Below are 19,853 nucleotides of genomic sequence, written 5' to 3'. Positions count from 1 at the left end.
TCCACAATTAAAACATCTCAGTCTATATTAAGTAGACCTGTGAAACTATTGGGATATTCATGCAAGAAAGGTCTTGATATACATTTTGTTGCATTCATCCTTAGTTATTTGTATTTTTATATCCTTAGTTATTTGTATTTTTATATCCTTAGTTAATTGTATTTTTATAAAAGTTGTTTTGTTTGCTTTCCTTGTTCAAATGTTTAAAACTATTTTGACTTTATTTTAAAAAAAGCATTTTTACATTTTGAAGGATATAATTCCTGAGTGGCAGTTGGCTGCTTCAAATGTGTTAGTGGCATTAGGTGTTAATTTTTGCCAAGAAGTAATGATTGAACTGCTCCAAAAAATTAATCCAGGGCAACTGCCCCATTACTTTGTTATATTGACTCTTGCAAACTTAGCAAAAGAAAATGGTTAGTTTTTTTTTTTTTTGTTGCTCATTACTAGATAAATTTATAATTGTATTACATTCTATTTGTAATATCATATTCTGTTTTTAACATCACATTATATTCTATTTATGTTCTGCTTTTTGATTTAGTTTTTGGTGTAGTTCCATTTTTAAAAGATATATTTAGCAGAATGCTTTCAATGCTTGGGATGGTTAAAGCTGACAATATAAGATGGGTTATTGCTACATGTAAGTTTCCAACTTGTAATATAAAATGAAAAAATGTTTATAACTATCAAGTTGCTGACCTAGCCTCTGCCAGTGACCTAGTATATGAAATTTCTCAACTGTTTAATATAATCTGCTATGAAGTAACCTGAAATAATGGCTAACAAATAAAGACTTAAAGTGTATAAAAAAATTGTCAGTTTAATTTTATGAAATTTTATTAATATTTTAAAAGGACAATTTTTTTTCATCCTCTTCTTTCAGTAGCTTCTTTAATTCTTATTAAATTGTCTTCCTTTTCCAATGTATACATTCTAGTTGAATCTGTGTAATCTTATTGATAGCTAGCCTTCTAAACTCTTTTTATAATTGGAGTACAGTAGTAGGAGTCTAGGAATACAGTAGTAGGACCCAATGAAAAAAAAAATCTTGATTATGAATTGCCTGCTGTAAACTCAGCGTCGAACTAAGTTTTTTCAAGATCATGGTTTTTTAGCCTATGATGAGTAGAGTGTTTTCATCCTTAGCAAATGGGAATACTCTTTAAAACAAAAAAACAAAAATCTTTTTGACACCATACAGGGACTAGCCAAATTATTATAAAGATTCTATAAAATTTAAAACTTGTTCAAATTGCTTTAATGTTCAAAAATACAACTTGTTGCACTTGTTCAACTCGAGAAATATGAACCATGTTGTTGAAATATGAACCATGTTGTTGAAATATGAACCATGTTGTTGAAATATGAACCATGTTGTTGAAATATGAACCATGTTGTTGAAATATGAACCATGTTGTTGAAATATGAACCATGTTGTTGAAATATGAACCATGTTGTTGAAATATGAATCATATTGTTGAAGTATGAACCATGTCTGTTGTAAATTGCTTGAGCTTTTGATCATATTTTTAATTGGTACACTTCGCTGTGAAATACAGCTCTGGTATCGTGATGCCAAAACTGTATTCACAGAGCTTATTGGAAGGCAAAGGCCATTTATTCCATAAAGGTTTGGCTCTTTTGCAAGCAGTTTGAACCCATACAGCCAGATGCAAGTTCTTGAATGTCTTATGGTCCTGCCTATAAACAAAAATCTGATATCACTTACAAGAAGTGAGTTTGTGTGTCACAAGAGTGTATGAAATGCTGGTTTTAAAGTCCAGTTGCACACTGTGCATCATCAGATAATCTTGCACATCATCTTTTTATTAATGGAATTGCCTGAGATTTTTTGCAAGTCAATTATTGTGAGTGGAAATTTCAATGAAGTCCTAAAACTGTTTTTATTTAGCTTGGCTAGTACCTATGTCAAGTATATCTGCAAGAACCATTGAACAAAAATGTTATTTTTATGGTGATAATAAGCATCTTATAAATAATTGTTAAGTTTTCGATTCTCTTAAGTTCTTAGTAAACTCTGTGTTTTTTTATGATTAACTCTCAATTATTAATTGTGGCACAAATTAAATATGCATTCGATTAAGTTGAGCGACTCTTAAAAATTACTTTTTTAAGCTATAATTTTTAGGAACACCCTAATGTTTAGAGACCCATACAAGTTCTGTAAGCAGTATACAATCTTATTGAATGATAAACAGAACTAATTTGCAAAAGATGAGGTTTAGGAAGCAAAATGCTACTTCTGATTGCAGACAACCTGCTGTTATCAATCATATAATCACATATAAACACTGAGCTTTATGGGTGACTCATGAAAACTCTAAATGAAAGTAGATGTTTTTTTTTTTTTTCAAAAAAAATGTAAAAAGTTGATCTGTTGAAAAAGCATGGGTGGCAGCTTTTAAAACCCGTTTGAAGAATGATTTTTTTTTTCGAAGTCTGTTCCTAAGGCAAGCATGAAACCAATAAGAGATGACCATGTACTCTTTGACATGGTTTGCCGATCCAGTTTGGTCATAAGATGTTTTTGTAGCAACTTACTTGTATGCAATTGAAAAATGCACCAACGAAGCTTTTTTCAATGCTGAGTTTTATTTTGATGGAATCCCTGAATTACTTTTTTGGAAAATGAACGAAGTTAAAAAAATGAACAAATTTGTTAATTAAGTCTACAAGTATCAGGATTGTCTTGTCTCAGTTCTGTCTTGCTCTGTCAGATGCTTGACTTGTGTAAAAAGTGAATATTAACTCGATAAAAAGTTAAGTTACACGATTTTGTTTCACAATCTTTATATAACTGTTAAGAGATATCAGTTTCTCTTGCTTATTACAAGGTTTGAATTTGGTTGCATCAAATAAGTTGATATTCACAACATGATAATGAATAGGCGTATAATTTTATTTTTAATTTAGACTTCTTTCTTCAATTTTAGGCATTGGATCATTCAGTGAAGCAATCATAGAATACTGTGCCAACATTGAAAATGCTCCTTATCCTGATATAGCAAAAGATAGGTTTTATGGAGAAATATTCACTGCATTTGATATTATGTTCAATGTATGGTTGGGCTCCTCCAGGGAGGGTAGAGTAAGTGAAAGTTTTGATAAATTTGCTTTGTGTAATGTTTATAATTTTTTTTTTTATAAATTTTTTATTTGCTGTTTTTATAAAACTCTTAATTACTCTGATGTTTTGATCTTCCATCGTTAAGAATGGTTTTCATAAGTATTTTTTTTTTGTTTGCTTTTTACAATATGCTACAGAATTAAACTTTTTAAAAGAACATTCTTTCAAAATTGTTATGAGATACACATGTGTAAGAATTACATGGTACACATGTGCATTAAACATTTCATCTATGTATAATTTTAAAATGTTTTATTTAGTATATAGCAATTTACCATTGGTAAATACATATTTAACATTGAAAAATAAAACTCACATTGTTCCCATGCTATGAATTTCTTGGTAACTAAATCACAGATTGGAATGATCATTAGCTAATGATATCTTTTTTTTTATTTCTCCTTATTTTTCTTATTTACTTTTTTTCTTATTTTAATGTATCAAAATCTGAGAGGTGGTTTCATGTTTATGAGTGTTTTTGTTGTCATAGGTGAGGTTGGCAGTGGTAGAAGCATTTGGTTATATGTGCCATCTGATAACCAAAGAAAAACTAGAAGAGTACATTCAGAGGTTGTTGCAAACCATTACTGCTCTCTATAGAAGACATTCTGAACATCATATTTTAACTCAGGTAACATTAGTTTTGTTTTTATTCATAATGTTGAATTAAGTTTAGTTTTTGCTAAAAAGCTGAGAGATTAAACTACTCAGCACTGGATTTATAGATCAGGAAAGTTCAAGAAATGTTCTTGTTTGTATTTTTAGTTTTATGTTAAACTTGCATTTTATTACTAGTTTTACTTATTTTTCATCATCTTGAAAAAGAAAGCAAAATTTGAATTTGTATTTTTTTTTTTTTTTACTCAGTCTTTAGGCTTAATATTAAATGCTGCATGTAGCGATAGTTCTTTGATGTTACTGCCACTGCTGGAAACAATAATGAATATGCTTCATACACAGGTAAATATTGTAAAGTATTTAAAGTATTTAAATATTGTAAAGTATTTACACAGGTAAATATTGTAAAGTTTTTACACAGGTAAATATTGTAAAGTATTTAAAGTATTTAAATATTGTAAAGTATTTACACAGGTAAATATTGTAAAGTATTTTTATAGAACATTATGTTTTTGATAAACATATTTTTTTATTATTCAACCAATAAAAAAAATTGGAGTTTTTACAAACTTTTTTTTACTTTTTTTTTATAAACTTTAGAAAATAAATTTATTTATATTTTTATTGAGAAAATAATTGGTTCTCTGATAAACATAGCAGTAAAAAATATTTAAAAAGTTTATAAAATATTTTTAAAATATATTTAGGCATGCACAGATTCTGATTCTGCAAACCCACAAGTTATGAAAAACAAGAATGAAGTTTTGAGATGTTTTCAAGTTCTCAGTAAATTTTAGTTCAAACTTCTTTTTTAAAATTGATTTCAATTTTTTTTTTTAGTAATGTTTGTAACTCCTTTTAAAATTGCTGGTAAACCCCCTAGTGTCCAACAATAAAAAGTTGTCTCAATTTTTGGCAATAGCTAATAATATTGTGCAAAAGGGGGTCAGTTATTTAAGATACATAAAGGGTTGCCTGCAATAATTTAAAGTGTTAAGGGTTACTAAAAGTAAATTCTTCTTTTACTTTGTTCTTAAAGTTTTGTTAAATGAAAGTCATTAAACTTGGAAAGAAAAACTTTAAGATAAATATTAAATATGTTATTCTTTTAAATTAAAATCATCTCTTGTTACACAAGATTAAAATCATCTAGCCTCTTGATATACAGAAAATTGGCATAATCAATTTTTTGATTCTTTACTTTTAAAAAAGTTTAAGTTAAATGATACCTAATTGCTTATGATCACTAAGCATCTTTAAAGATCACCTGATGAATGTTATTGAAATGTTTAATTTTGCTGCATGAATTTCTAAATTGTAATTTTAACCTTTTTAGCTGAGTTTAAATTTTTTAAATTTTTATATGGAGTCATCAAAATTATTTCTTTTTAAAAAAACAGCGCAAAGTTTTCCTGATCGAGTTGTTGGATTCCTACAGTCGAAGTTAGAAATAGTGCAGGATCGATCACGTGCTGCTACATTATCAATTATAAAACACATTATAAACTCTTCAGGTAATTTTGCAATTGATAAAGTTTATTTATCTGTGTGTGTGGCTTTTCTTACAGTTTATAGAAAATTATTTAATTAGCTGGAAGAAAGTAAAACGTCCCAATTTAAGCAAAAATCATCATAAGATATCTTTAACAGGATTTTTTTTTATCTGAACTGGACAAAGATTTATAGGGAATATTTACTTGAAGGTCTGACCTTTGGATACAACGGGTGTCTGTTTCAAAGTATGAAATTTTTGAAGGCAGATATATTTAGGTGAACACTGGTTTTATAAATGATCTTGATGCGTGGGAGGATATAAATGATCTCGGTGTGTGGAATAATGTTAATACAAATATTTTTTAATTGTAGATATTTTAATTTTTGCAAATTCTGAGATGGTTTTTATGCCCTGGATATTTTCACAAAGAATTCCCATCTAAATTTATGTTATTTTGTATATTTCACTGGTACCCTAATTAAACATGATGCAGCCATGCATAGTCTTGTGTATAAAAGATAAAATGAAAATCAATCATATTTTGTGTTTAGAAAATAATATTTAAGAATAATCTAAAAGAACAGAATCTGAAACAGGAGTCATGTCTATCATGAGTGATTGGAAATTAAGCAATTGTAATCAGAAATAATAAGTTGTAAATGAATAAGAAAAATTGGAAAATGAATAAGAAAAATTGGAAATAGTTGGATATAAGTAATTATTATTGAAAATAAATAAGGAAAATTGGAAATAATTGATTATAATTAGAAATGATAATTATAATTGAAAAGAATTAGTTTTGGAAATAAGTAATTAAAATAGATTTTTTAGAAATGAATATTGAATTAAATAGTAAAAGAGTTAAAGTTTTGTAAAAAAGATGAAAAAGTTTTTTATTTTGCTTATTAAAAGTTAAAATCTGATGTCTTTAATGTTGTGTTTAGATTTGGAATCAAAGAGGGAGCTTTTGTTAAACACAGTTAGTGTTGTGCTTTATGATCATAATTTAAAAGTAAGTTGTACATGTCTTACTTGATTTTAAATTTAAGTGTATTATTTAAATTTAAGTGCATATATTTGAATTAAAATTTAAAAATTTTAAATTTTAGCTCTCTATTTTACTTACATTACTTAAATTAAAAAAAAAAATTTCTTTAGGTTTGCAAATCATTTTCACAGTGTATAATTGCTATGGCTCATCATCGTTATCTCTTACTTGAAGGTGGTGAAAAACTGGTTGAGTTCATCGTAAGAATGTGTTCATTGAAAGAAGAAGATGTAAGAGGACTTTCTATGTGTTAAATTTTGTGCATTGAAGTGAATTACAATCTTTTTAACATGAATGTTTTTGGTATTTGGGCAGTGGGTGGTGCAGTAAAAATGATAGTTTAGTGTTCATTAAAGTTCTCTAGGATATCATACCATTGTAAGAGTATCAGGAGATCATAGGCTCAATAAATTCAAATGGAACATTTGAATTTATTGAGCCTATGACCTCCTGATATTCAAATAGAACATTTGGGGAAATCTAGAAAACTAGTTAGCTTTTTTTTAGGTCAGTGAATTAGTGAGTTCTTTAAAAACTTTTAAGGCTCATCTTAGATGTGTGACAGATATTTGATAAAATAGATAGTGGTTGTTGGATGTTTTTTCCTGAATCTTTACTGACTGTTAATCCTTTGATTCCTAAGGAAGTGATTGATAGGGCTTCTCACACTGATTCCGTAATAAGCAACTTTTTTCAGTGAGCAGAATGATTGGTGTGTTCTCCAGAATATTGTGTTCTCCAGAATATTGAGAAGTTTATTTGCCTTTTAAGTTTTTTCTTCTTTATCAAGTAAAGCCAGGTGCTTTTTGATTCCAGCTCTAGACAAGTTCTTCATTTTGGAGAAGCTCTCCTTTTAGGAGGTCCTATTAGGTAACATTTCTGAAGGTGTTAGGTAACATTTCTGAACAGTTTCCCAAATTTGTACTTAGCCCTAACCTCATGATCCAAAAAAATCCTTTGGGTTGTTGAAAGAGTACAACTTGTAGATTACAAAAATGTAAACCTTAAAATCAGGCATTAAAGTATGCCAGAGAAAATTGCATTTAAAGTTTCACCAAAAGTAAGGTTTTTTTCTATGGCCCAAATGACAACTCAGTTTTGTATTTTTACACTATGCAGTATTTGAATTAATCATTTTGTTTAGAAGAGATATGAAATTTACCTCTTAATCATTTTATGGTAATTTGGTACATGTCGATTCAATAATTATGGGTAGTTATGGTGTTAGGGTGTCTTTTTATGTGCCAAATTACCATGTGCGCCTAATATGGCACACTTATGGCAACTATTAAAAACCAATTATATTTATTTTAACAACTTTAACTTTTGTATAAATAAAGTAAATAATTTATTAGTAATATGTTGACTTTAAAGTAAATGACATTACAAATATTAACGGTCTGATCTTCAAGATGTAAGTTATAATACATAATTGGTATTATTTGTGATCACCTTTGGATCACATTTTTTTAAAAATTTATTGTGCTGTAGATTCAATCTGATTGGGTTATAATTTGTATTTAAAAATTAGGTAAAATATATAATCAATCTCGAAGTAAATTTAAATTAAAAAGTTGATAAGAGTAATTTTCATTTTAAGGTACATAATTATCAGTTTTGAACAAAAATGCATCATTCATAAAAATACCTCTAACAAAAAACCATGAAGAAAACTGGAGTTGTCTGTTTTATTTGATATAAAAAGGCTCAAGTGAGTTTACTGACTTTATTAAGTAAAAAGCATTGGAAGTTTTGAAAAAGAATATTGATTTTGAAGATATCCGTGTCCCAAAAGGTGTTTGTGGTTTAATTTGCGATGTTGCAAGAGTTAAAGAGAAAGCTGTTCATCCTATCACAGCAACCAACAATTCAGACAAAAAAAAGAACTGCCAAAAGTAAACTTCATTCAAGCTGTCAGCAAGGGAAAGCTTCATTCCTGTAAAAAATCAACACTTCAGCAAAATCTATTTAAATTAGCATCAAAAAACCAGGTGGCTTCCAAAACTATTGCAAAAAATTTTCTCTGTACAGCTTCAGTTTCTCTAAAGGGAACAATTTATCTCTGTCAAGCTTCTGGTGGAAATTGATTTCCAGTCCAATTAGGTATCACCTTAAATTGCTTTTAATTTTTTCTTCTTTGATTATTTTTTGTCTTTTAGGATCATCAAAGACAATTGAAAGTAGCAGGGCAAGTTCAAGCATTATAGCTGAAAATATGGTGTTCAGGTCAATACCTGTTTGTCTAACAACAAAATGTAATAACAAAAAAACAATAAAAAAAAACTAGTCAAAACAACTTTCCGTAAAAAATTACAAAAATTAACCAAAGTTTATCTTGATGATATTGGAATAACATCTATGATGTGTGACTCAGAGAAAGGTACTAAATCTTTGAAAACAACTGTTCACTGCAAAAGTATCAGAGAGGTCTATGAGAAAATGCTGAGCAAAAGAGACATTCCTTTGAATGGAGGTGGAGGATTTTTAAAGGTGAGCTTAGAAATCATGAACTTAGACACTTCTGAATCAGAAACATCAGTATCCTCAAAAAATCTTCTTCACCAAAACTGTTCTAAAGCTTCCGGTATCTGAAGCCTGAAACTTAAGACGTCAAAATTTTAATGGATCTTGTGCATGCAGATAAGCTACAATTTGTTTTATCATGCAACATGAAACTTGCAAACATTTGAGGCATTCAGGCTCACTCCAGCATGCATCTGTACTGCTGGTGCACCATCAGTTCCAGAGTATTGCATCTAACAGGATCCCTAAGAACAATTGGATCAATCAAAAAAGCTTGCAATGGCTATGTCACTGCCAGAAAAAATATCAAAACAGCAAAATGTTTTGGAAACACTGTTCACCTTCCAACTTTGTTCACAAATTTTGACAACTTACTTGTGCTTGAGATTATCCCTTTTTATGGAACTGCACCTGATGATTGATGTTGTCAACTATATTCTGAAATGTCTTAAGAATGTACTGGATTCTCTAAATGAATGACTGACAAATCATCACAATCCTCAGCCTTACAATGGTGGTCCTGGTTGCCAAATATTTTGAAAGAATCTGATGATCTTCTTCAATGTGCTGAAAGTCTCTCAGCACACAAAGTTATTCTAATTATTGACATTTTGCAAAAGTTTAACAAAGTTGTTGAATCTTGTTTTAGGAAACAAGTTGTGTCCCAACTATCAGGAAAAAGTTCAAGAAGTCAAAGCATCATTTCTTTCAGGCGACCTTAGCACAGCCCCAAATGTTCATTCTGTCTTTTATCATGTTGAGCATTTCATTCAGACAAAAGGCCGCTTGCTTGGAATTTACAGTGAACAGGCCACTGAAGCCCTCCGCCACACTTTTCAAGCTTATTGGGATCAATTTAAATGTGACCCCACAAATCCAAATTACAGAACAAGAATTAAACGCTGTTTAGCAGACTTCAATGCCAAACACATGTAAAGCATCCAATTCATTGGCTCATATGCCAATTATTTACAAGGATTTTTGTTATCAAATAAAGAACTCTAACAGAAAAATTGTTTACTAGCCTCTCAAAATGTGATGATTCTAATCTTTCAAACTGAAAAGAATTTTTGTCTTAAATGTTTATTAAATACCTGTTATACAAAATGTTAAAACATCTTTGTCAAAAAATTAACAAACGATATCTTTGATATACTTAAAGAAAATGAATCAATAAATATGCTGTAAAACTTAAAGAAAATGAATCAATAAATATGCTGTAAAACTTAAAGAAAATGAATCAATAAATATGCTGTAAAACTTAAAGAAAATGAATCAATAAATATGGTGTTGTCATTTGACCATAAAAAAACCTTTTGGTGAACTTTTAAATACAATTTTCTCCAGCAATTTTTTCTGACTTTAAGGTTTACATTTTTTTAAACTGCAAGTTTTACTTTTTCAACAACACAAAGGATTTTGTTGGGTCATGAGGTTAAATGAGCCGAATGCAATTATGTGGAACAGTGTGAAGGTTTATAAGAGGCTATGACTGAGGCTAAGACTGCACAAGTTTTCAGGCTATTCAACTATGAATGGCGAAAAATTGGAAGTTAAGTTTTTAAAAAAGTTCCAGGTTTTCCTAGTTACCTGCCAATGTTTTTAAAGCATAGGAGAACAGTGTAAACCATTGTAATAGGTTTGTTCAGAACGAAAGTAATAACCTTGAGCAAGGTACCATTATCTTTTTTCCAGGTCAATAATAGTTTGATTTTTGCATCCGTACCTTGATATTTTTATGGACATCTTAGTGGGAAAATTAATCTTAGGGTTCTTTATTTTCAACATTGTAAAGTTACAGGCTGTTATATACATTGTAAGTTTTCAACGTTAAAAAGTTACAGGCTGTTATATACGTTGTAAATTTTCAACTTTGTAAAGTTGCAGGCTGTAATGTTACAGCTTATTACAAGTTTGCTGTCAAATCAGTAGTTTCAGAAAAAATTAACTTTATAAATTAACAATAACAACCTTGTATATTTATTGATTGAAATATTCCTTTTAGTAACAAATAGTTAAGATTGAGTTAAAGATTTTTTTTTCTTAGCATATCTATTTTGTTTTTGATAATTTGTGTTTTAGAAAGTTGTAAAAAAAGTGGTGGAAAGTGAAGATGCTAGTCTGGCTTCCATCAAGCTGATGAATGAAAACATTCTTCAGTTGATGGCTACAACAATAGAAAATATGGAAAATGTAAAAAATGTTTTTTTTTTTGTTTGTTTTTGTAATTTTTTTGAATTACTTTTAATTATTGTGAAATAATTAAAATAATTAATTTAAAATAATTTAAAATAACTTATTTTTGAAGAAGGGGAGAAGAAAAAAAAAAAAAAAAAAAAAAAGAAGAAGAGAAATAAAATTATAAACAAATGTTTCTCTAAATCAAAGCTTGGCATCATTGAAAATGATGCAGATTTAAATTCTTAAAATGATTTTGTTATATTTTTGGGTTTTTTGTAATACAAGAAAATTTTGTGACTTTTTGTTGTTGTTAAGAAAATTTGCAACAGTGAATCATAAAAGTGTAATAATCTGTTATAAAAATGCAAGCAATAGTGTCATTAAAATTCAAGCAGTAATGTCATTATAGTGTGCAATAGTGTCTTCAAAATTTGTAAAATAGTATGCCATAAAAATATGTATGACAGTGTCATAAAATGCATGCAATAGTGTCAATAGTTAATGCAATAAAAACATCATAAAAAGAGTGCATAATAATCTTTCTGACAGTAAGAATAATAAATGTTCAAATTTTATGTGAATTAAAATTTTATGTGAATTAAAATTAAAATATTCAAATAAATGTAAATGTTCATCACTGAAGACTTTGAAAGCAGATTATATCATTTTTGAGGATCCATGTTTGAATAGATTGACAACAAAGTTATTTGAAGCATAAAGTTTTTCTAAAGAAGTTGTTCTAATTTCCTTCTTTTGGTCAGATCAATCAAAAATGTTTTTGAAAAAAGTTTTTTGTAAAATAAGATAAAACCAACTTTTCAACATCATTTAAATCAGTCAGAAGGACACCAGAAAAAAAGGTAGAATTGAGTTTTTTCAACATTATTGACTATTTTTATTTATGCTGTAAATCTTTTTTTTCGTAAATGATTTTATTGACCCCGATTTGGAAAGTACTATGTTCAGAATTTCACCTGAAAAAAAAAAAAGATTAAAGTATAAAATTCAAATTTTCTTAAAAAAGTGTGCCCAATCCCTGGATCATCATGTTAGAGGTTTATCAAAGCATTTTTTTTTATGGACCTGGAAATGCAATATTTAAATTGAAAATATGAAGAATGATGGCAAGAAAATTTCATAGTTTTTATTTTTTGTTTTATTTGTTATATTTTATTATTAGAGGATTTCTAAAAGATTTTATTGAAGGTTTTCTTTCAAATTATTAAGGGCAGGGGGATTTTTTCATTCTTGAAGCATTCATGTATAATTATTTCTTTTCTTTTCAAATGAGAATTGTTTAATATTTTTAATTATTCCCCAAACACTATAGTGTCTACAACATACTGAACTGTTGAGTTCTTTTTTTAAGATCTTTTCATAGACTTTCATTTAATGATAATTAATTTGTATGTGACTTATTTGTGTTGGTTACTTTTCATGATTATTATTTATATTGACTGATAAGATGTACCAAGTTTTTAAATGATCCTAAAGCTACCATGTTGCATTTTTATATATATGTATAAATTAGAAAGCTAAAATGCATTCAAACAAAATCTATTTTATTATGATCTTTTTTTTATCAAAGAGCATAAAAATATTTGTTATTTTAATTTTTTTTACTTATCTATCAACTTTTTATTTAAAATTTCATTGCAATAATAAGATATATGGATGGTTTATTGATTTTTATACTGTTGTGTAATTTTTGTATTGTTGACTTTTACCAAAAAACCATAACAATATTTTTGTTTTAATCTTAGGTCCTTTGGCCTTATTTGATTGAGTTTATATTACCTGTTAACTATACAGAAGCAATAATGGCATTATGCCGTGCTCTTGCATTTTTGGCAACTCGAAAGCGTGAGAACAAAGATGAAAAATTTATAATTCAAAGTTCTGTCAATAGTAGGTTGAACATTACTGTCACTGTTTATACAATTTATTAAAAAAAGTCTATTTGTTATGAAGAGATGCAGAAGTCTTGATGTCTAATCATCTTTAAGCTCTCACTTGAAAATTTTACTTTTGTTGTGTTAAAACCTAATGTTGCGTTGATCAACTTCTTTTTGTAAAATTTGATTTAAAAAATTAATTCTGTAATTTTTTAAATAATTTTTGAATAATTTTCTTGATAATTTTTTTTTCAGTAAATATTCCAAAACCTCAAGCTCTTCTTGCACGACTTATTGTAAGTACCAGTTTATCCTTTAGTCATTTTTTAACATAGTTTCTACTTGTAATTAAATGTGTATATAATAAATTTATAAAAATTATTAAAACTATAATAGATAAACATTTGAAAATATTTGATTTTCTATATATATTACATACTTTAAATGATAACTGATATAAGAATTGAATTGACTTCAGATTTTAAAGTTAGTCATATATTCAAGGTAATGACTGGTCATCCACTTAAAGGAAACGGACGCGGGCTTCATGTTCTATCGTTTTTGAAAGCATACTCAATAAATATCAGTCCTGGAATTGTTCAGATGTGGGATGTTGTCATTCCTAAACTTACTTTGTATTTAGAAGGTAAAATGTCATAAAATTAAATTCACTAGGTAATTAAGAATTATCTTCTATTATATGTTACAGATCTAGAACCAAACAGCTTACTCAAAGAATATTTCATCTTATGTCTAGAAAATGGTTTTCATTCTGATAAAATGATTGATAGTGCGTTCTGCACGAGATTGATAGTGCGTTCTGCACGTTTTGTTAATTTAGAAAACTCATATGATGTTGAAAATTGGAATCAAAAAGCTTGGGAAGATTTGATCCTAAAGGTAAAAAATCTTTTTCTTTTTTTTTTCCTTTTGTTTCTCTAAATTTTCTTTTACATAAAAGTTCAACCAAAAAAAAAATTTTTTTAAAAATTAATCTTTTAAAAAAAACATTCTATTAATTTTAGAAGATGATATAAATAAACCAAAATCCGGTCCAAAATCAGGTCTCTTCTATTTCTTCTATTTCTTCTACTTCATTACTTCCTTTTATACAGTAAGCTCCATATAAATTTGTCCATTAAAAAAAAGACAACAATCCTTATAACTTAAAAAAAGCAAGTACCATATCTATAAAAGCTCAAATGCTTGGATACAACCAAATGCTTGGATACAACCAAATGCTTGGATACAAGCTCAAATGCTTGGATACAACCAAATGCCTGGATACAAGCTCAAATGCTTGGATACAACCAAGCTCAGATACTTTTATGTAAAAGGTTAACTTTAAAATTGTATTTTTTTCTTATAGTTCAAATAAATATTTAATAGAAATACATTTTGAATCTTATCTTTCATGATGTACAATTTTCTTAGAATTATTTAAATCTAAAGTTTGTTTGTAAATTTTCCATGACTTTCTTTATAAAATTAGTTTGTCCTACAAGAGCTTCTTTTTATTATTGGAGTCTGCAGATCTTTTAAAAAAAAAAAAAATGAATTAGAACTTCAGATCTTTATAAAAAAACATTAAATAGAATTGCAGCTCATGTATTAGAAAAATCTTGAAAAATAAACTCACAAAATATGTCTCTTCTTTTTAATCGTGTCTATATAGCAGCAGTATATACCAGTAGTATATAGCAGATTTCAGTTCATTTAAACAAATTTTAATGGTTATAAGGATTCCCTAAAAGTTTGTTAAGTTTTTGCAAATTTTAAAAAGTTTTACATGTAAACTGGTTAAATCAGTTTATATGTAAAACTTTTAAAATTTTAACTCAATGAATGCACAGAATTCAGAAGATAAATGAGTTCTTCAGAAGCTGAAAGCCTAAATAATGTTAAATTTAAATAAATTCTTTTAAAATTATCGTTTTTTTTGTATCCAATAATTTGATTATCCAAATTTGAGAAAGTTGATGGCTTTAGTGAATCTCTAAAATGTGTTCAATCAATAGTTGTATAATATTGAAAATTTTAAGGTTGTTTACTTTATCCCAGAGACTTGTGCTCGTGAAAGTGAAACTTTAAACATTTAAGAAATTTAGAGCTTTTTTCTGGCACAAGTTCTGAAACTGTTCTGGCACAGTATAAAATGTATGCTGTATGTTTTATCTCTGTATTAAATTAAGAATATGGCAGATGCATTTTTTATTATTAAATCTTTAATCGAAAAACGTGAACATTTTCATTTTAGCTTTTGGCAAAAACGTTAAGTGAAATAGATTCTGAGGAATGGTTTTTGTTATTGGGTCGTGAGATGGGTTTACAAATATCGCTCTACAATGGTTTTGCTGAAGAAAAGGTTTTGTTTTGTTTTTTTTTTTTGAATTTCTTGTTCACCAAACTATAGTTCAGCAAATAGAAATTAAGTCAACATTTTTTTTTAATACTGAAACTGATAATTTTTTTGTTGAGATAATCTTTGTTTCTTTTCAAAATGATTTTCTGTTTCAATTGTTTAATCTTTTTTTGTGTAAAGTTATAAAGTTAATACAAACAGTGAGAATGTCATCGTAGTTTCTGGAGATAAAATTAAGAAGATTTATTGAATTTAACATCATTAATAATAAAATATTTCTTGTTCACCAAACTATAGTTCAGCAAATAGAAATGTGTGTCCCCTGAAAAAAGAGAAAATTTTTTTTGTGGAAATAAAAAAAAAAAACCTAAACATTTTTTTCAAAGAAATGAAAATTTATTAAATTGAAAAAAAAAGTAACAAAATTCAAATACATTCAACTTCTTGATAGGAAGTAAGTTCCAATAGAAAATATAAACAAAATGCCATTTGTTTATATTTTCTATTGTTATTTAACCTACAAAATCACTCATTAACATTTTACACACTAGAAAACAAAAATGAAAGATGCTAGTGCCCAAAACAAAATCACTCATTAACATTTTACACACTAGAAAACAAAAATGAAAGATGCCAGTGCCCAAAACAAAGGTTCCAATGTAAAAAGTGAAACATGTAAAGACAAAAGGAGAGGTTTAGAGTCAGATTATGAGGAGGTTACAAAAAAGTTCAACGTAGGGAAGACAAGTTACAGTCATAGGGGACATTCACGCTAGAATACTGGGGATTGGTAGATTTATAGGTGGATACATCAAGAAAAAGGCCCATTAAAGAAAAAAAAGGAAGAGTAACAATTAGTTAAATATATTTTAAAGTTGACAGTTTATTATTGATGATAACATTGTCTAAAAGAAAAAATTGTTATTACTATTGTTAGATAAAGGACCATTAAGTTATTAGATAAAGAATTTAGTCAGTGTGGTACCATTACACAGGACCAGGAGGCATTCCTACACCTTTACATATCATATCTCATAACCCTAATCTAAAACAAGTGAACAATATCCCCACCAAATGCTATTAAAAAGACCCAGCTTACACTGTAATGGGATTTTTTTCAAACAATATTTGATTCTGCCAACTAATTTTTCGATTTTTTTGGCTTCCCACTTTCCATTATAGACTAGACCCTTTAAATAATCCTAGAGTTCAATAATTGTTTTCTGGATTGTTTTTCTTAGTTACAAAGTTGAAAAACACTTCTCTGGATTGTTTTTCTTAGTTACAAAATTGATGTTATCAGCATTGATTTTATGATGGTGTCTTTTGCATTTGCTCATAGTGGCTTAAATCTTTTTGGGCAGAGTTTGACAATGCTGGTATCTTATTCTGCGTTAGTTATTTATGAGTGTAAATATGCAATCAATTTTGAACATTTTTGCTCCTTTTCTTACTGTTGCCTTCAGATTGTGGAAAATGTGGAGATTTGAGCTCCTTAATTTTGGTTTCTATCATCTTTTTGATGTCTTTTCTTTGTGAATTTTTTTTCTTTCTGCATTTAATCAGGCTTCATAATCATTGATTTATAATGAATAATCGTTTTTAGTATTTTTTCTGCTAAAAATGTTTGCATGTATATAATTTTCCACAAGAAAAACTTTCTTTGCAGAATTTATACAATTTTGCACTTGCGATCTTTCAGACTGCATTTTTATCACTAAAAAAAAAACAGATATTTTTGAATTTTTTTGTTTTCATCAATATTGTATAATTTACATGTTGTATAATTTACATGTTAAATAATTTACATGTATAAAAAGAGGTATTTTTTTGTTCAACATTTAAACACAAAACTATTGCATTTTATTTTGTCTCATTTTTCATTGGACACATTTTTATTGGACACATTTTCATTGGACACATTTTTCATTGGACACATTTTCATTGGTTAAGTTGAAAGACTTTAAAAGTTAAAATTTGCATTTAGAGATTAGTATTAAATTTAGTATCTTTTTTTTCTGTAGATATATAAAAACATTTCTTTAACAATTTCTTATATTAAAATGTATTATTTAATTTCTTTTAGAATTTCTTATACAAGTGCTTAGGGGTGGTTCTTAGAAAGATTGGTACTACAGACTTTATCCGGGAACATCTAAATCTTATTTTCTCCACTGTAGACCATAGCAATCAAATTGAGCGAGAAGGATGTGCTGTCAGCATTGGATTTTGTGCTGCTTCACATCTTGATCAGTGTCTCGTGAAACTAGAAGAAATTACAAAAACTCAAATGGTGCGAAAAGCAACAGGATTTATGGGTTTGATCAAGGTATTTTGTCTGGCATTTCTGAATATTTGTTAGAGCAATAAAAATAATGCAAAAGTAATAAAAAAATAACTAATTACTACTGGCATTTTTATACTGTAAAGAATGAAGTAGAGAGTAAAACAATTGGATTTGTGTTCATTAGAGCAATAAAAATAATGCAAAAAAATAACAACAATTTAAGTAATTCCCACTGCAGTTACTGTGCTCAAATATTTTTTTATATTCTATAGAATGAATGTTATCGTCAATTTATAGTGAAACTACATTTTCTTGCTGCTAATAGGTGTACAGCCCTCTGTAGACCTAAAAGCAGTAAGAAAAATGTGACACAAAGTTTTTTTTTAGGACAAAACAGAAGCAGAGGTTGAGAAAATTAAGAGTACTGTAATGCTGTGTTATGGATATGTTGTTTTCTATGGGCCTTCAGGGTAACTTTCTTTAGGCAATCCTTTTGATTTTAAAGTTTTTCTTAACATTTATTTTCCATTTGCTTAGTTTTCTTTAAGATCTTGGTGCCATCAATCTCAGAATACGAAATTTGGAGATTGATTGCAGCAAGTCTTATGACCCATAACAACATAAGATTAAAAATCTGAAATCACAAAACACAACAGCAGGCTTACTGCTGTCCTTAATGACAGAAAAGATGTTTTAATGAAGTTAGAAAAAAGTTCCAATCTTAGTAGAAGTTTGTTGCTATTTAGGTTGGTTTCTGCTCGTCTGGAATCAAATGTATTGCGGGTGATCAACCCTCATTTCGTTTCAACAAAAGATACTTTTGCAAAACAAAATTTAATTAAAGCTGTCGAACTAATTGGGAAAGCTGTTCAACCAAGTCACATGCAACAAGATGCTTTTATATTCACACGCAGGGGTGATTTACTAAAACATATGCAGGTGAAAATTCTTTTAAGGAGATTATTGTCTGTTGGACTTTTAAATAAAAAAAGTAATACAAAAGACTTTAGATAGTTAGTAATTAAATATACATGAAAAAAAAAACTTACAGTAAGTTAAACCAGGCTATATTTTAAAATTTCTCCTTGTAAAGAAATATTTAAATTGTAAAAAGTGAAATAAATAATTATTTATGTTAAAGAAAATTTAACATTTTTTAGAAGTTCATTTATACTTTGATTATTTTTAAACAATGTTACAGACTAGCTTGATTGCAATAATTCTTTGCTAAGTTAATTTTTTTTTTCCAGTTAACAATTCAAGCAGTGTGGTTATCTGAAAAATATACAGACAATATTTTTGCACCTGTTGTACAAATTGTTAAAATTTCTTTTTTTTTCTTAGGGTTTCTTGAAAACCGAACCTCAGAACACATCTACTGAGTGTCGCTCATTAGCTATTGATGCAATAACAAATTTAGTGTATCTTTTCATATTTCTCTTGCAAACATTAGAATTTTTGTATGACATTTTTTTCCAAAGATAACATTATCAAGGTAGAAAGAAACTTAATTTAATCATTACTAATTCCTTTCATGTTTTAAAGCTGATTTCAATTTACAGTTTTTTACTGATATTTAACTGTAAAATAGTTTTTTTTTCCTTAATAATATTTTTTTAGAAAGCTGGAGCCTCCTTTAGCTGAAGCAGATTTACTAAATATTGTATATGTGTGTGCTAGCAATGTTTACCCTATTGCTCCAAGTTCAAATCCCTCAACTTTAACACAGCTAGCTCAGAAAATTAAAGATGGCACAACACCAAATGAGGTAATAAAATTTAAACCCAAAAGTATCCCAATTTTTTTTAAAAGAAACTTTACACAAAAACACTCCTGCAAGTTATTAAGTAAATTTTTTAAAAAGAAACTTGCTCCTGCAAGTTATTAAGTAATTTTCATACATAGGAATACAATTTGGTTATTTTAAATTTAGTTACTGAATTATTTGTTTATTAGTTAGTTTTATTTACTTGATGGATGATTTAGAACGATGGAGATCTATATACCAAAAATGCTGTTGAAAGTATGCACACCCTAATGTGTGAAGTTTCTTCTAGAGACAGCTCTCCTGGAACATTGCAAACCATGTTAAAGGTTATTTTTGCAGTTTTATATTATAAATTTTGTTTCTTACAAGTGAAAACAGAACAAAAAACAGAAATTATTAAAATATTTATGTCCATTAAAATGTTTATGCATATTTTGAGCAAAAATGAGCTAAAAAACCAAACTTGATTAAGCAGCAAATAGAGAATTGATATCAATACATAAAAGTATGGGTAGTTATTGCAGA

At 28.0% G+C, this 19,853-nt stretch overlaps 1 protein-coding gene across 2 annotated transcripts in view; it reads left to right on the top strand.

The window, feature by feature from the left end:
• LOC145193739 (maestro heat-like repeat-containing protein family member 1) overlaps window positions 1-19,853 on the top strand; it is a 31,638-nt gene that overhangs the window by 3,152 nt on the left and 8,633 nt on the right. For both annotated transcript variants that reach the window (XM_090068164.1, XM_090068163.1), the window contains 21 exons: window positions 254-416; window positions 545-643; window positions 2,958-3,112; window positions 3,642-3,782; window positions 4,019-4,111; window positions 4,477-4,555; window positions 5,170-5,283; window positions 6,209-6,276; window positions 6,423-6,542; window positions 10,918-11,028; window positions 12,780-12,924; window positions 13,167-13,207; window positions 13,416-13,557; window positions 13,753-13,811; window positions 15,169-15,276; window positions 17,360-17,602; window positions 17,948-18,030; window positions 18,307-18,499; window positions 18,905-18,981; window positions 19,181-19,328; window positions 19,547-19,654. In XM_090068164.1, coding sequence (XP_089924290.1) covers window positions 254-416; window positions 545-643; window positions 2,958-3,112; window positions 3,642-3,782; window positions 4,019-4,111; window positions 4,477-4,555; window positions 5,170-5,283; window positions 6,209-6,276; window positions 6,423-6,542; window positions 10,918-11,028; window positions 12,780-12,924; window positions 13,167-13,207; window positions 13,416-13,557; window positions 13,753-13,811; window positions 15,169-15,276; window positions 17,360-17,602; window positions 17,948-18,030; window positions 18,307-18,499; window positions 18,905-18,981; window positions 19,181-19,328; window positions 19,547-19,654 — 2,490 coding nt within the window. The remainder of the gene's footprint in view (window positions 1-253; window positions 417-544; window positions 644-2,957; window positions 3,113-3,641; window positions 3,783-4,018; window positions 4,112-4,476; window positions 4,556-5,169; window positions 5,284-6,208; window positions 6,277-6,422; window positions 6,543-10,917; window positions 11,029-12,779; window positions 12,925-13,166; window positions 13,208-13,415; window positions 13,558-13,752; window positions 13,812-15,168; window positions 15,277-17,359; window positions 17,603-17,947; window positions 18,031-18,306; window positions 18,500-18,904; window positions 18,982-19,180; window positions 19,329-19,546; window positions 19,655-19,853) is intronic.

This window comes from Hydra viridissima, unplaced genomic scaffold, assembly GCF_058129835.1.
Source record: "Hydra viridissima isolate aposymbiotic clone 2 unplaced genomic scaffold, HvirCarnegie_v1 scaffold_12, whole genome shotgun sequence".
Lineage (NCBI taxonomy): Eukaryota > Metazoa > Cnidaria > Hydrozoa > Anthoathecata > Hydridae > Hydra > Hydra viridissima.
This window is presented reverse-complemented; position numbering and strand designations above follow the sequence as displayed.